Source organism: Oryza brachyantha, chromosome 2 (assembly GCF_000231095.2).
Source record: "Oryza brachyantha chromosome 2, ObraRS2, whole genome shotgun sequence".
Taxonomy (NCBI): domain Eukaryota; kingdom Viridiplantae; phylum Streptophyta; class Magnoliopsida; order Poales; family Poaceae; genus Oryza; species Oryza brachyantha.
Genome location: NC_023164.2, coordinates 6,257,214 through 6,271,569, shown reverse-complemented (window position 1 = coordinate 6,271,569; position 14,356 = coordinate 6,257,214). Strand labels below are relative to the sequence as shown.

At 45.9% G+C, this 14,356-nt stretch overlaps 4 protein-coding genes across 4 annotated transcripts; all 4 read left to right on the top strand.

The window, feature by feature from the left end:
* The first annotated feature begins 490 nt into the window (after positions 1-490).
* Positions 491-1,129, top strand: LOC121053463 (RING-H2 finger protein ATL39-like). Its single transcript, XM_040520397.1, has one exon. The coding sequence runs from the start codon at positions 491-493 to the stop codon at positions 1,127-1,129; it is 639 nt and encodes a 212-aa protein (XP_040376331.1).
* Positions 1,130-3,835: 2,706 nt separating this feature from the next.
* On the top strand, positions 3,836-4,465 carry LOC121053462 (probable E3 ubiquitin-protein ligase ATL44). The gene has a single exon (XM_040520396.1). It carries the CDS (start codon positions 3,836-3,838, stop codon positions 4,463-4,465), a length of 630 nt encoding a protein of 209 aa, XP_040376330.1.
* Positions 4,466-9,976: 5,511 nt separating this feature from the next.
* Positions 9,977-10,775, top strand: LOC102721618 (RING-H2 finger protein ATL74-like). The gene has a single exon (XM_015833054.2). The coding sequence runs from the start codon at positions 10,030-10,032 to the stop codon at positions 10,669-10,671; it is 642 nt and encodes a 213-aa protein (XP_015688540.2). The 5' UTR covers positions 9,977-10,029; the 3' UTR covers positions 10,672-10,775.
* A 521-nt stretch (positions 10,776-11,296) lies between these two features.
* Positions 11,297-12,470, top strand: LOC102721338 (RING-H2 finger protein ATL72-like). The gene has a single exon (XM_006648439.3). The coding sequence runs from the start codon at positions 11,442-11,444 to the stop codon at positions 12,129-12,131; it is 690 nt and encodes a 229-aa protein (XP_006648502.1). The 5' UTR covers positions 11,297-11,441; the 3' UTR covers positions 12,132-12,470.
* The last annotated feature ends 1,886 nt before the right edge of the window (positions 12,471-14,356 follow it).

Genomic DNA, 14,356 nt, shown 5'->3' with positions numbered 1-14,356 from the left:
CGGCCACCGTTCACAAACTCAGTGTCGACCAGGCCCCCCCGCCGCCGCCGCGTCGACATCACACAACTTGCACTCTCCCGACACGACACGAAACTGTCGCGCTCCCGAACCGCACCCGCACCCGCACCCGCACCCGCACCCCACCTCACCTGCGTTGCATTGCGACCAGCCGCCTTTTTATCTCGCAAACCAAAACGAAAACGGCCGCTCCTAAACTGCGGCCATCGCCGTCACCGTCACCCCGGTAAGCGGTAACACCCGCCGCCGCCGCCGCCGCGCAAACCTTGTGCGCTGCTTCTGCCCAAACCGGCCCCGGCCCGCGTCCGCTCCCGGTTCCAACCTCACCTAACTCCGGCGCGCGCGGTCCCGACATGACAGCCTAATCCGTTTCCGCCACCGCCCGCGCCAACCTATATCTTACCACCGCCATGGCGGTGGCAGCGGCGAGAGGAGCAAGAGCTCTAGTATTTGTTTGTTGTGTACGGACGGCATGAGCGGTGTCGGCGTGGCGAGGGCGGCCGGCGGCGTCGGGGCAGGGGGAGGGGACGATGACTACGAGTGCAGGGCGTGCTACGGCGTGTCCGTCGCCTGCGTGTCGCTGCTCCTGTTCTGCGTCCTCGCGGCGTCCGTCAGCGTCACCAAGGCCTGCGCCGTGGCGGGGCTCGTCGTGCTGCTGTTCGGCGTGATGGGGTGGTTCGTGCCACTGTGCGGCGCGGGGAGGCCGCCACGCGCCGCTGGCCCGGTCGGCGACGCGGCGCGGGCGCGGGCGTCCCGGTGCGCCGCGTGCCGGCTCGTCGGCGCGGCGCTGATCGCCACGCTGCCGGCGTTCGTGTACGAGGGCCACGCGGACGGCGGCGGCGGCGGCGGCGGCGGCGGGAGCAAGCACGGCGGGAGCGTCCTGTGCGCGGTGTGCCTGGAGGACGTGCAGCGCGGCGAGACGGCGCGGCGGCTGCCGGCGTGCGGCCACCTGTTCCACAGGGACTGCGTCGACATGTGGCTGCACTCGCACACCACCTGCCCGCTCTGCCGCTGCGAGGTCTTGCCGCGACGGCCTGCGACGAAACCCACGGCGGCGGCGGCGGAGTCGACGTCGGCCGACGCAGATGCCGATGCGCTGCCGCCGGTGTAGCCTTCGTCGTCGGACTCGATCGGAGGGCGGCTCTCTTGGGTTTGTACATTGCAGTGTTAGAGCTGACGAATTGATTGCCCTGCACATTTGCTGGCGAAATTGGTTGTGTCATGTGAGTTCTCAACATTGTGAACTAGAACTCACTCAACAAAATTTCAGATAGGAAATTGTATATGTGATTATGGATGGGAAAAATTCGTTACAACTCAAGTGAATTATTGTATATATTTTTCGGAGTATTCATGGTTCGATACAGAATAGTTTAAGCCACTTAGAACAGGGGCAAATCCAGCTAGAAAAAGATGGGGGGTGCATTGCCTTGTTTTTAACTCTAGGCAATTTCAACTTGAAGATCGAACAAGTACCGGGCGCTCAAAACCCCACTACTCATGCTCGGAGATTCTAACAATTTGTTAATTATGTTTGCAAAGTCAATACAATAACTAATTAATTTAGGGTGTTCCAATTCATCAATCAATCGATTAATAAAAAAACTAATCCATCAACTAATTTTTGGACTGCCCAAGTTGTGTCAAGATTCGTGCGTGAACAATAGAACTATCTCCTTTCATCTCTAGCCATCGATTTGCTCTCGCAACCCGTCTCTCTGTCACCCACCGGAGGTCTTCCATAGCTTCGATCATCCCTCTAAAGTCGCCCTCCTCCGACCGCTTCTAGCCCTGAAACGCTAATCTATAGGTGTTCTACCAAAGTTTAGGGGTTGTCGTTGATTTCTTCTCCATGCTATGGTCCAAGGTTGAAGATGACATACCGATTGCTGGATATCAATCGATCAATGGATTCGGAAATTTCAATCGATTAATCAATATGATTCATAGAAATATATGCATATTCATTTTACCTAAGGGAGTGTTCTGAGGTGATGATAAGAGATGACAAGTCACTCCTTTCTCGTAACAATGATTCTCGAGCTACTAAACGATGCATGTTTTGTATAAGAAAAAATTATAGAAAAGTGCTTTTAAAATCAAATTAATCGTTTTTGAACTTTGAAATAACCATACTTAATTAATCATTAATCATGTATTAAAACTTATCTCGTTTTAGCACATCTACTCATTTTTTGCTCACTCTCAAGCGCACCCTAACTGGAACATGTGTGAAGCTTTAGAAAGCAAAGATGTCATATCACAAAGGAAATATCTAGACATTTTTTAGATACTTTTTCTTCATATCCATAGTAACTTCTTGAAATATGTTGACCGCAAATTGGAAGTTGTGGGACACCTCGGGAGCAGAATGGCAGGGGAGTGTCCAAAAGTACACCAGGCCATTTTATACACCATACTAAATCAATAAAGTAGAGCAAGAAAAGCAACACTTTGATGTGTCAATCAAAGGTTAGTAGCATGGCTATAAGGCTACATAACAATAATAACGATGAAACTAGTGGCTATAGTGCTACATAACAATATAACGAGAAAACTAGTTGTCATTTTCTTAACAAAACCTGAGCACGTGAGAGATTCAACCACGCAATGCAAAAGATAACCATAAGAGGAAGTGCACCAGCGATCTCTAAACTTATATGTATGTGCCATATAGATCCCTGAACTCTCAAAATGTATTTTTGGGTCCCCAAATTTATCCGGGGATGTCATATAGGTCCAAACGAGCTTCAACCTGCTCCATCCGTTGACGTGGCATACCACGGTGACGCCTACATGTTGGTGGTGCCATGTGGGTCCCACATGTCAGTATCTCTCTCCTCCTTATTCTTTTCTCTCCCTTCTCGTAGGCGCCACCGTGGCATGCCATGTGAGTGAATGGAGCGGGTCGGAGCCCGTTTGGACCTATATGACACCCCGGACAAGTTCGGGGATCCAAAAATGTATTTTGAGAGTTCGGGGACATAGATGACACGTGCATACAAGTTTAGAGACCGCTAGTGCACTTCACTCTAACTATAATCTAAGAGGATGATTGTGACATCATATTTGTAAATAAAATATAATTTATTGAATAAAATTTTCATATACATATTATTAGCTATTAAAAGTCTATGCCGAAAAATAAACTTTGGTGAAAAATTCTCAAAATCAATTTAAATTTAAGATTAAAAATTTAAATTTTAACTTTAGAAGTGAAAAGACGATGGTGTTAGAACCCATAAGAACCACCATATCATACTTTTTTTGGAAGAAAAAAAACAGAGACCCATTGCATTACACATAGGAAAATCAAGCTTACAAACACTATACAAACATACTGTTCATCTTGCTCTGAGTGCAAACAAAATCTTAAGATCCATTTTAACCCACAAACAAATCATAACCATGGTAGAGCACGTCCACCGATTAAGAAAACAAACGAACGTCCGCCCAATAGCCTTCTCGGCGAAAAAAAATTGTCAAGTCTAATGGACCTGTCGGGATGGACCTGCGCGTGGACTGATCTAGTGGCTTTCCGACGTGTCGTCAATGATCATCTCCAAAGCTATCATTATCGATTGATTAGGTGATCCGTTCGAGAATCTAAACCACGATCAATCCTCACTGTTGCTCGCCCAAATCTGCGGCCATCAGCTGCTAATACCTCGGGCTCAAACCTTAAACCGGCAACGCCACCGCCGCGCGCGCACCCGGCGCTCGCGCCACGAGCTATTTCTTGGCACCGAGACGCCGCTGCTCGCTTCGTGGCGTGGTCAGTGGAGCTGTGCCGAGAGACGTGCGGTCGGAGCTGGTCATGCTGAACGGTGGACGGCGGCCGTCGGCGGCGAGCTGGCGCGGGGGCGGCGGAGATGGCGGCTACCTCGCGTGCTACTCCGTCATGATCGTCTGCGCGTCGCTGCTGCTGCTGTCGGTGCTCGCCGCCGCGGTCAGCATCGCCAGGGCGTGCGAGTTCGCCGCGGCGGCCGCGGCGGTGTTCGGCGCCATCTGCTGCGTCTCGCGGTTGTGCTTGTGCGTGGGGGATGCCGGCGGGGCGCCGGCGCTGCCGACGACAGCCGCGGCCAGAGCGCCCGTGGCGGTGTGCGCGACGTGCGGGCTCGTGGGCGCGGCGATCGACGCGCTCCCGGCGTTCGCGTACGCGCGCCCTGCGGACGACGGCGGCGGCGGCGGCGGGAGCAAGTCGGGGAGGCGCGCGCTGTGCTCGGTGTGCCTGGAGGACGTCCAGGCCGGAGAGATGGTGCGGCAGCTGCCGGCGTGCGGGCACCTGTTCCACGTGGACTGCATCGACATGTGGCTGCACTCCCACTCCACGTGCCCGCTGTGCCGGTGCAACGTCTCGCCGCCGGCAGCCACCGTGGTGAAAGCCACAGCCACAGCCGCAACCGCCGCGGCGCAGCAACCGACTGACACGTTGCCGCCGGTGTGACTCCATATATAATGGAGAAAATGATTAGAGAAGTGACAGTAGTTCAGATTAAGCATGGATTGTTTGATCCTAAATTGATCAGCCAATATAAACTGTAACATCTACACAAAGAACACAAAACTGTTCATATATTGAATCCAACCTACTTGCCGACTTGTGTTTTGTTCATCATGGAAGAAATGATAGCTGCTGCAGAGAGACTAGGCTGATCTAATTGCAAATTTTGCAATAGACAATGACTACTATTCTAGCCCTTATCAGTTGATGCATTTGGTTAGACTTCGGCACAGAGTTGGTCGCAGGCACACCGGTATTGCAGCTGAGAGAACACCTGCAAATAGGCACAGAGTGAAACTGTGGGGTTGGTCTAATGGTGCATAGTCAACAAGAGCGCTGACCGAATTTGCGTTAGGTGGTAGGGATGAAAACGGTTCGAAATCTTTCTGGATTCTGGACCAGTTTTCGGAAACGGAAATCGTCGGTCGGAATTTTTTCAGAATTTATCGGAAAAGAAAACGGATTCGGAATTTTTTTCTCGGAAACGGAAACGGATACGGTAAGGGCACTATCCGTCGGAAATCGGAACCGGTCAAAAACTTTCCGGAAATTTTCTCGGAAACTTTCCGAAATTTTTCTCAGAATTTTTCTGCAGGCATATATGATATAAATCCAAAATATGAATAAGTTCACTTGAGGTCCTTTAAATTGCTGCCCAGTTTAATTTTCGTCCTTGAACCGGTATAAACATAGTCCTTCGGCAGTATTATGGATCATTTTAGCTGATGTGGCACGTGGGCTCCCCACATCAGTCGGTTGAGTCAGCATGGGATCCACCTGTCAATCAGATATTTCAAAAAAAGATAAAATATCTCTCTACCCCTTCATCTCTCTCACTTGGTCTCCCCTTCACCGTTGGCAAGCCGACCAAATTAAGCGGCGGTGGCGGCCGGCGAGCATGCCATCTCGTCGGCAGGGCAGCAACCGGCGAGGAGGGAGGCCTCTCTGTCCTTTTCTCTCTCTCACTCGGTCTCCCCTTCGCCGTCGGCAAGGGCAGATCAAATGGGGAGCGAGGGCAGCTGGTGAGATTAAGTGGCAGTGGCAACCGACGAGGAGGAGGGCATCAACGACGTCGAGCTCGCCGTATTAGAGCGCTGGTAGTCATCGAAAGCCTCGGCAAGGGGTGATGGTGGCGGCGAAGGTAGTGAGTGTGGTGGTGGTGCTTTGCCGGCAATGGGGTGGTGGGGGTGGAGGCAAGTCGTCGTTGCTGGTGCCATTGCTACTGCTGGGTGCAGTGGTGGAAGCGGCCGTGGCGGCGAGCACAGCGCGGGATGTGAGACGCGTGAACCGGCAGAGGCCATTCCTCGCTGTGGTGGTGCCCAACGGGTTCAAGATGGAGCCACTCCTCCCACTCGCCGGCGTTCTCACTGGCCAAGAAGCTAGCTGCTTGCTTACCTCGATGTCACAGCCACCTCTGCCTCATGCCGCCGAACTAAGCCAAGCAACACCAATCCCCGTGAGCACCGGCATTGACGCCCCGTGGAAATCCTACTGCTTTCGCCTAATCCTTGCTTGTGAGAATTTGTACACGCGCATCCTCTTTCTCATCCCTCGTTGTCTACTGATTAGTACCAGTTTGTTTCAAACAAGTTGAAGCTAGAGAAAGCACCACGTCAGTGCCACGTGGAACGATCACATAGTCAAAGAGGCCACATATACGCCACGTCACCCAAAACCGGCGACAATACCGCCAAGTGACCTTGTTTGTACTGGTTTTATAAGTTAAGGGACCTGTTATATCTGGTTTTGCGACGTAGGGACGAAAATCAAACTACGTGACAAGTTGAAGGACCTTAAGTGGGCTTATTCCATCCAAAATATCAGCCTAAATAGCCTAGCCCACTTCAGCAAATTAGCCTTAAGTCCTTAATAAAAACATATATACAAACATTTTACTTTGTAATAACTTATAATATGTTATGTAAACTTTTATAATAATTCGCGTGATTTGCTTTTTACTATAATAATTTTTAAATTATAGTCTTTATTTGGTATTTAGACAATAATTAACAAAGTGACCTATGAACTTGGTTGTAATGATAAAAGGTGGTATGGTTAGTTGCTAATATTTGAAATTTTTGATCTATTGTTTTAACAAAATTAAAACCTCGGTTTGAGAGTTTTATGTTATGATAAATTGCCGTTACCGTATCCGCTCCGATTCAAATTCGCTCCGTTTTCGTATTCGATAATATTGAATTCTGTTTTCATATCCGAGATTTCCGATTTCGATTCTGATTCCGAAAAAGATATGGAAACGGAAACGATAAAGGTGGTTTCCGTCCGTTTCCGAGCCGTTTTTATCCCTATCAGGTGGGGCATTTTCTTTGGCCTGTTTGGATTGATGTTTGAAGTTGGCAAACATTTTAATTTAAAAGTGTGGTGTGCACAGTGCACTAGAACATGTCGTTAAGAAAGTACCGGAATGCATAATATTTCCTACTGTAAGATTTAATACATTCAATTATCTTGAGATTCCAAAATTCTAAGTACTCCCTCCATAATTTTATATTTTTATGTATGACACCGTTGACTTTTAAGATTACGTTTGACCATTCGTCTTATTCAAAATTTATATCCAAATATGCAAAATTATAATGCATACTTAAAATTCCTATAATAATAAATCATATTATAACAAAATAATTAATAATTATATAATTCTTTTGAATAAGACGAATGGTCAAACGTGAACCTAAAAGTCAACGGCGTCATATAAAAAAATATAAAGGTAGTATAAATTTTGGTAACTAAGAGTATTTTCTCAATTACAGTAAAGTTGTCCTTAAAAAATATTTAGCCACAAGCTAAGGCAAGAAGGTGGTTGAATTTTGTTTCTGACATATTAGATATTGGTCTCAGATTTTGCAGTACGCCAAAAATTATAGCATCAAATCGAACGTTCGGCTGAGCTGATCAAACTCACATGTCAAATTTGTAGCAAACCATTACTTCCAACCAAACACCCTCGTTCTTCACAGAGGCTTAAGAGACGGAGATAAGATATCCCTTTTTCACCGACAAATTGCTCATGTGTCAAATGTATATGGAAAAAAATGCTTTAGTTACACGTCGCAATTCAAGTAGATATAAAACGGGTAGTAATTAAAGTATACTGGTTGATATTTAATTACCATATAAATATATGGATTTTATAGTGTAAAATACATGTTGATATTTCAAAAGTGGCGCCATAATACAGTTAGTCCCAGATATAACATATAAACCTGTCAAGACTCATCCAGATGTATATGTATATATATAATTAGGTCGTCAATATTTAAAACATGCTAAATTTAATCATACACGTACAGCTCTGATACTAAACCAGCTATAGCCTTAATGTTCAAAGTTTGTATTGTAAAATTTTCATGGGAAAACAATTTGAATTGCCCTTGATTTTCTGGGTACCAACTAAGAGACCTATTTTCATATATGCACGCCGCGTCAACGGGGAATTTAACTTTTTGCCAGTGATCAAAATAGATTTATCACTTGTTGTTTATAATACGTGGGCCCTCATAAATCTATGACATATGAGTTCAGCGATAAATTTATTATCATCACTTGTAAAAGTGACAAAAAGTTAAATTCCCCAAACGTAGTAGCAGTACATCCGTAAACTTAAATTATAGTAACTCCTCTGGCGTCGGGTTTCATGGACGTGCTTTTTGTACATTACGTGTGAGAGGCAGTGACATATCTAAAATTATAATTTGGGTGATCTAATTTATCTTTATAAATATTATAAATGTACCATGTCAAATATACCATATGAGTATAAAATTAATTAAAAATTACATCACATTTTATTGAGTTTTTTTTTCTTTTTTTTCTCCTCGGAGTTTTTTTTTACATACATATATGTCTTATATTAGATTTTTTTTCTTTTTTTTCTCCTCGGAGTTTTCTTTCCATACATATATGTCTTATATTAGATTTTTTTTTCTTGTGTGGGGTCCCGGGCACCGAGACCACCCCCAGAGGACAAGGGAAACAAAATCCGTCAAAACATGCAGAAGAGAACCAAAAACGCCAATTCTTCTGTGTACACATCGCAAGAATGGACATTAGGAGTATATTACACCATATATATTTTAAATGCTTAAGGTAGTTTGAGGGGAAAAGGCATAATATACTGAAGATGGTCATCAACAATCAAGCAACGTATTTTATTATAGGCGGCAAAGTAAATCACATATTGTTATAAGTCAAAGAAATACACAGATAGCAAAACTTTATTACGCGGAGAAAAAATATTAAAGCGTACTTATTAATTAAGCAAAGTAGATTATACAACCATGAATCAACCGGCTTGTTCAATTTAGTTCCTCGATCACTACGAAATGGAACTCCAGCCGAGCAGGTACAAATATTACTTTATGATATTAATTCATTGTAAATTTTTTATAAAATATAAATACTCCCTCCACAATTTTAAAATATATTTTATATTTTTTTTGGTTTTAAATAAAGATTACCTTATTAGAATATAATTTTGATAAAAAATAATATTGTTATATTCATTTAAAAATATAATTTTGATAAACAAAAATAATATTGTTGTATTCGTTTCCGAGAGTACTCCCTTATAGTTATACTTTTATGCAACATAAATAGTATATGAACAAAGTAATATTTGATAAACCATTATCTCAATAAATCAAAATATTATGAAGCACATAATACTAATTGCTGGTTCTCGTTTTCCGTTAGCACACTTTTCAAACTACTAAATGATATATTTTGTGCGAAAATATTTATATAGAAATTATTTTAGAAGACCAAATAAATCTATTTTTCAAGTTTTTAATAAATAATACCTAATTAATCATATACTAATTACGTTTATCGTTTTCTTTTGCAACAGCTTGTTTCGAACACAGTCATTACAGTATCATTTGGAATTATCGATGCCATGTGACGATCCAGCACGGAGGGTGGGGCGGACCGCAGGGAAGGCATGTGATGAAGCGCGAAGCCGGCAGAGGAGAACAGCGTGGCGTCGGAGATCGGTGTGAAGGGGAGCAGCGTGGAGCAGAGGCGGCAAGGGAAGGAACGGGAGCATCGGTGGAGACAGCGCCGGCGGCACGGAGACGGAGGTGCGGCCGCGGGGGAGAGCACCGGCGGGGAACGAGGCGAGGAGGGGTGGAACAAATTGGCAGCGGTTTGTCGGAAAAGCAAAACGTAGCGGTTCAATTTGATTCGTTCGGACGTACGCTAGACATTCTGTTTAGAAAAATAAATATAAATCCTCTGACTTTGTTGAATGGAGGAAGTACGTACTCGGTAAATATTAATAGAACCCTAACGTACAAGTTTTCGTTACGCGGAGAAGATTTGTTCATAATGCGTTATTTTAACGAAGTGCAGTGGAGAACAGCAAATCAATCGCCTTTGTTTTTACTTCCTCCAAAAGTCGAAATGGAACTCTTGCACAACGACCTCGAAATTCCGAGGCGAGGAAGCCTGCCACTGATCACTCGCCGGCGGCGGCGGCGGGGGCCATGGACTGCTGCCTGCGCGTGTACGCGCTGGCCATCGCCAACGCGGTGTCCGTCGGCGGCACGGGCCTGCTCGTCTACCAGCTGGTCAGGCTGTCGCGGGGGCCGGGCGGCAAGGGCGGCGTCGTCGCGCTCTCCTTCTTCCTCCTCTTCTGGGTCGCCATCAACGCCGTCGTCTACACGGTCTTCTGCGCCACGCTCTTCCCGTGGTCCGCGCTGCGCCGCTGCCTCGCGCCGCTCCCCCGCGCCGTCGGGTGGGCGCTCTGCTTGCCGTGCCGCTGCGCGCGCGGGCTGCTACGGCGGAGCAGCCCGGCGGCGAACGCCTCCGGGTCCGGCGGTGCCGCTGCTGCCGCTCCGCCGCCGCGCATGTACTTGCTCCCCCGCGAGCCGCCGGCGAGGCGCGGGGGGGCACGGGTGACGGCGGAGGACATCCCGGCGTACGAGCAGCCGGCTGCGGCGCCGGCGGAGTGCTGCGCGGTGTGCCTCGGCGAGGTGGAGAAGGGGGAGATGGTGAAGCGGCTGCCGGCGTGCCTGCACGTGTTCCACCAGCGGTGCATCGACGCGTGGCTGCGCGGCCACTCCACCTGCCCCGTCTGCCGGTGCGACGCCTTCGCCGCGCCGCCATTGTCGGCGCAAATGGTGTGACGTCTTCGCCGTCAGACCTCTCCCTTTTTCTTTATTATATACGTAGAATATAATTATTTTTTTCGTTACCGATAGACTTTTCGTTTGTTGATGCCTTTGGAAAATGCACATACACCAAGGATGCTCATGTCGACATTATATTGACATATGTCACATCAAATTTTACAGGTATTCGGTGGAATCTAAAAACACGCTTTGCCTTTGAGTTCCGTACTTTTAAGACGTTTTAATTCTCCTTATATTCATCTATTAATTAATAAAGAAAGCAGAAAGCAAATAAAATACAAAATAGTCAAAAATAAAACGAAACATGTTGTCCCGCCATAAGATGAAACTACTTTTACTAACTGTAATAATTGTATTGAAATAAAATCAATTTTCCAACCATATCGGAACTAATCACAACGACTATTTTAACCTATTTTGTTAATTCTAATACTCAGCTCTGAAAATAGTTTTATTTTAAAAATAATGTTTTACCAATTAAGTGATTAACATAGTTCAAACACTGAACAAATTCAGTCCACAAGAGAAACAGGTCACTATGTTGTCATATGCTCACATAGATTAATTAGTAGGTTCCAGCCTATCCGAAGCAAGTGACACTCAGAAAAGCACGAAACAAACGCACAAACTTACAAAATCTCGCGGCAAAAATCGCTGTCAACGCCATTGGCGTCTACGTGACGACGCGCCCTTCTGAGGTCAGAAAATAAATCGCATCGTGATCCGTACGCCGCCGGCCGGCGGGCGGGCGGTGCAGTGCAGCCATGGATTGGTCGCCGAGGTGCGGCATGCTCGGGGTCGCCAACGGCGTGTTCCTCGGCGGCGCGGCGATGATCATCTACGGCATCGTCCAGGTGTCGCGGACGGGCGGCGGCGCGCGCGCCGTCGTCGTGCTGGCCCTCTTCTTGGCGCTCTGGGTCGCCGTCGGCTCGTGCGTCTGCGCCTCCTTCTGCGGCGCGTTCTTCCCGTGGGTGCCGTCGGTCGCGCTGTGCGCGCGCCGCGCCCGTCGGGTGGTTTGCTCGCCCTGCTTGTGCGTCCTCAGGCTGCTCCCCCGCCAGAACGGCGACGGCGGCGGCGGCGATGTCTCTGGTCTGCCGCAGTCTGTATCAGAAAGCCAACGGAGCCAACTGGACGTGCTGCCCAGGGGGCTTCCGGCGCGTGGAGGCGGAGGCGCGCGGGTGGCGACGGCGGACGACATCCCGGCGTCGGCGTACGAGCAGGAGCAGACACAGCGTGGGGGCGCAGGCGAGGAGGGCGCGGCAGCGGCGACGGAGTGCGCGGTGTGCCTCGGCGAGGTGGAGAAGGGGGAGATGGTGAAGCGGCTGCCGGCGTGCCAGCACGTGTTCCACCAGCGGTGCATCGATCCATGGCTGCGGGGAAACTCCACCTGCCCGGTCTGCCGGTGCGACGCCTTCGCGGCGGCGGCGCCGCCATTGCCGCCTGACATGGTGTAGCGGGTGACATTATCTACGGAGTGATCTTGCTTCTTTTTTTCCCCTTTCTTGTGCATTAGCAGCTTTTCTGTTTCTGAACGAAAAAGATATATGTGTGTATATATATTAGCGAACTACAAGGTCTAAAATCAACTCTAAATTTATATTTTAAAATTTAATTTTAGCTTATAATATAAGTAGAAACAAAAAGACATTGTGTAAGGGCCTGACTAGTGAAATACGAGCGCTGCAATGAATCCATCCAACTGCCTCTTGTTTGTGTTCTTTTACTCTTGTCAAAATTTGATAAAATTAATTAGTGGATTCAATTAAGAAAAAAACCCATCGATATATGAAAAGACCGAATTCAAAAATGGAACTGAGAAGACCATTGCCAGACAGTTTTTACCCTTTATTAAAATATCTCTTGTAATTAGATATAATTACTTATTTTTCTTTTCTTGTTTAGAAAGTTTTATCTTGTGTAATGTGTACTTGTATCAACCCGAGGGTATAAATAGGTTCACCTTTATAACTCATCTCCACATATCTTAGTACAATTTCGGCGTATTGTCACCTTTAGAAGTAGTATTTTGATGAAGTGGGCTCTCTGCGATCAGGCTGTATTGGTTAGGTCTAACCTACGACATGTGAGTTTGTTCTCGTCACTATGACAGTCGTATAGGCTGAATCAGAATTTTCTTAGTTATGTCCGATAATCTAATATGGTTTGTACAACTATTAGTATTAGTTTTAGTTCAAGTTACTTTTGTATCATCAATCATTCTGGTTAATTAATCTAGTAATCGTATTGGCTAGATTGAGACTTTTTTTTGGTTAGGTTCAATATTCTAATCAAACATGTGTTGGTCCTAGTGATTCTATTGGCTCAGTTCTAAGTTACTCTTGTATCTTAGATTAATCTGGTCGGTTAATCTGACTAATTTATGTTGACTTGATATTTATCGTTTGATAGCTTCAATCTCGTATTGTCTTGGTTAGATTCGATCTATTAAATCGTGTTTATCAAATAATTTATATCACATTGATTTATCAGGCTCACTGTTTTAGAGTTATACGTCATCGACTCGTCAGATTGATAGCCTACCTAGTTTTGTAGTTGGTCAATCTATCTCTTATTAAGTGTGATCTTCTGTTGTATTGATTTGGTCCAACCTATCGAGATTATCCTTAATAAGCTAGATTAGGTAGATCATGTTGATACATATATATATGTTTGCTATCGCCTAGCAGCAGTCGTTGGCTATTTGTCTACTTGGTGATAATCAATTTTGTTTTTTTAGTATCTAATCTAGCATTGCTACGCATAGTCTAATGCTACATCAGTTTGATCTGACCTATCAAGATTACTCCTAGTAAGTTAGTTTAGATATTTTATAAATTTTGTTGATTATCAGTTGGTTGTAGACGATGATCCTTGCCAGTTCGCACTCGTTGTGTTTATATCAATAACACAGTCGACTGCCCTACTACAATGCTCATAGGTCAATCAGCTAGTCTTATCGGTCCATTGACCGATTAACTATTCGATTTAATTCTTTCTATGCTCATTGTCAATTGCATAGGTCAAATTGACTAGCACGCCCTGAATCCAATTCTTCAGGTCCTGCACTAAAGTTCAGCAGGTGTCCTAGACCTTTATGTGTCAACATGATTTTTGAATAATACTAGTACAAATTTTGCGTCAACACAAAGCTAGCTTAGTTATTGGAAAAGACACCAGCTGATAACGCCAAGGCCTCTAGAACACACATCAAGACAACACCTCCATCGCCATGACCAATCAACCAAAAAGAGGAAATGGAATCCAGACATAGGAAGAGAGGAGCGATAAGGCCATTATTTATGCACATTGAGCTTCCTTCTAGCCCTTAGCATGAGGCTGGAGACTAAGAAGGCTAGAAGGAGAACTCCGGCAAGAGCTTGATGATGACCCGCCGATCTGCCATCATACTCAATAACTCCGTACTTGAGACACACTACTTCATATGAGAGATACGTGAGAAACCTGACTAAGCCTAAGCATTACTAGCCTACTAGATGGTGTAACACGACCAATTCCCATCGGTAGCCACCGGCGAACCACTAGAGGCAAAGGCGGGAGAAGACTATGGTTTTTCTCTGTCTTCTATAGGTTGTTCTTACTAGTTTTGAAATAATGCCTTTGCTCAAACAAAGTTAAGATTGTATCCAATTATTTTTCATATTGCATAGAAACGGTAACA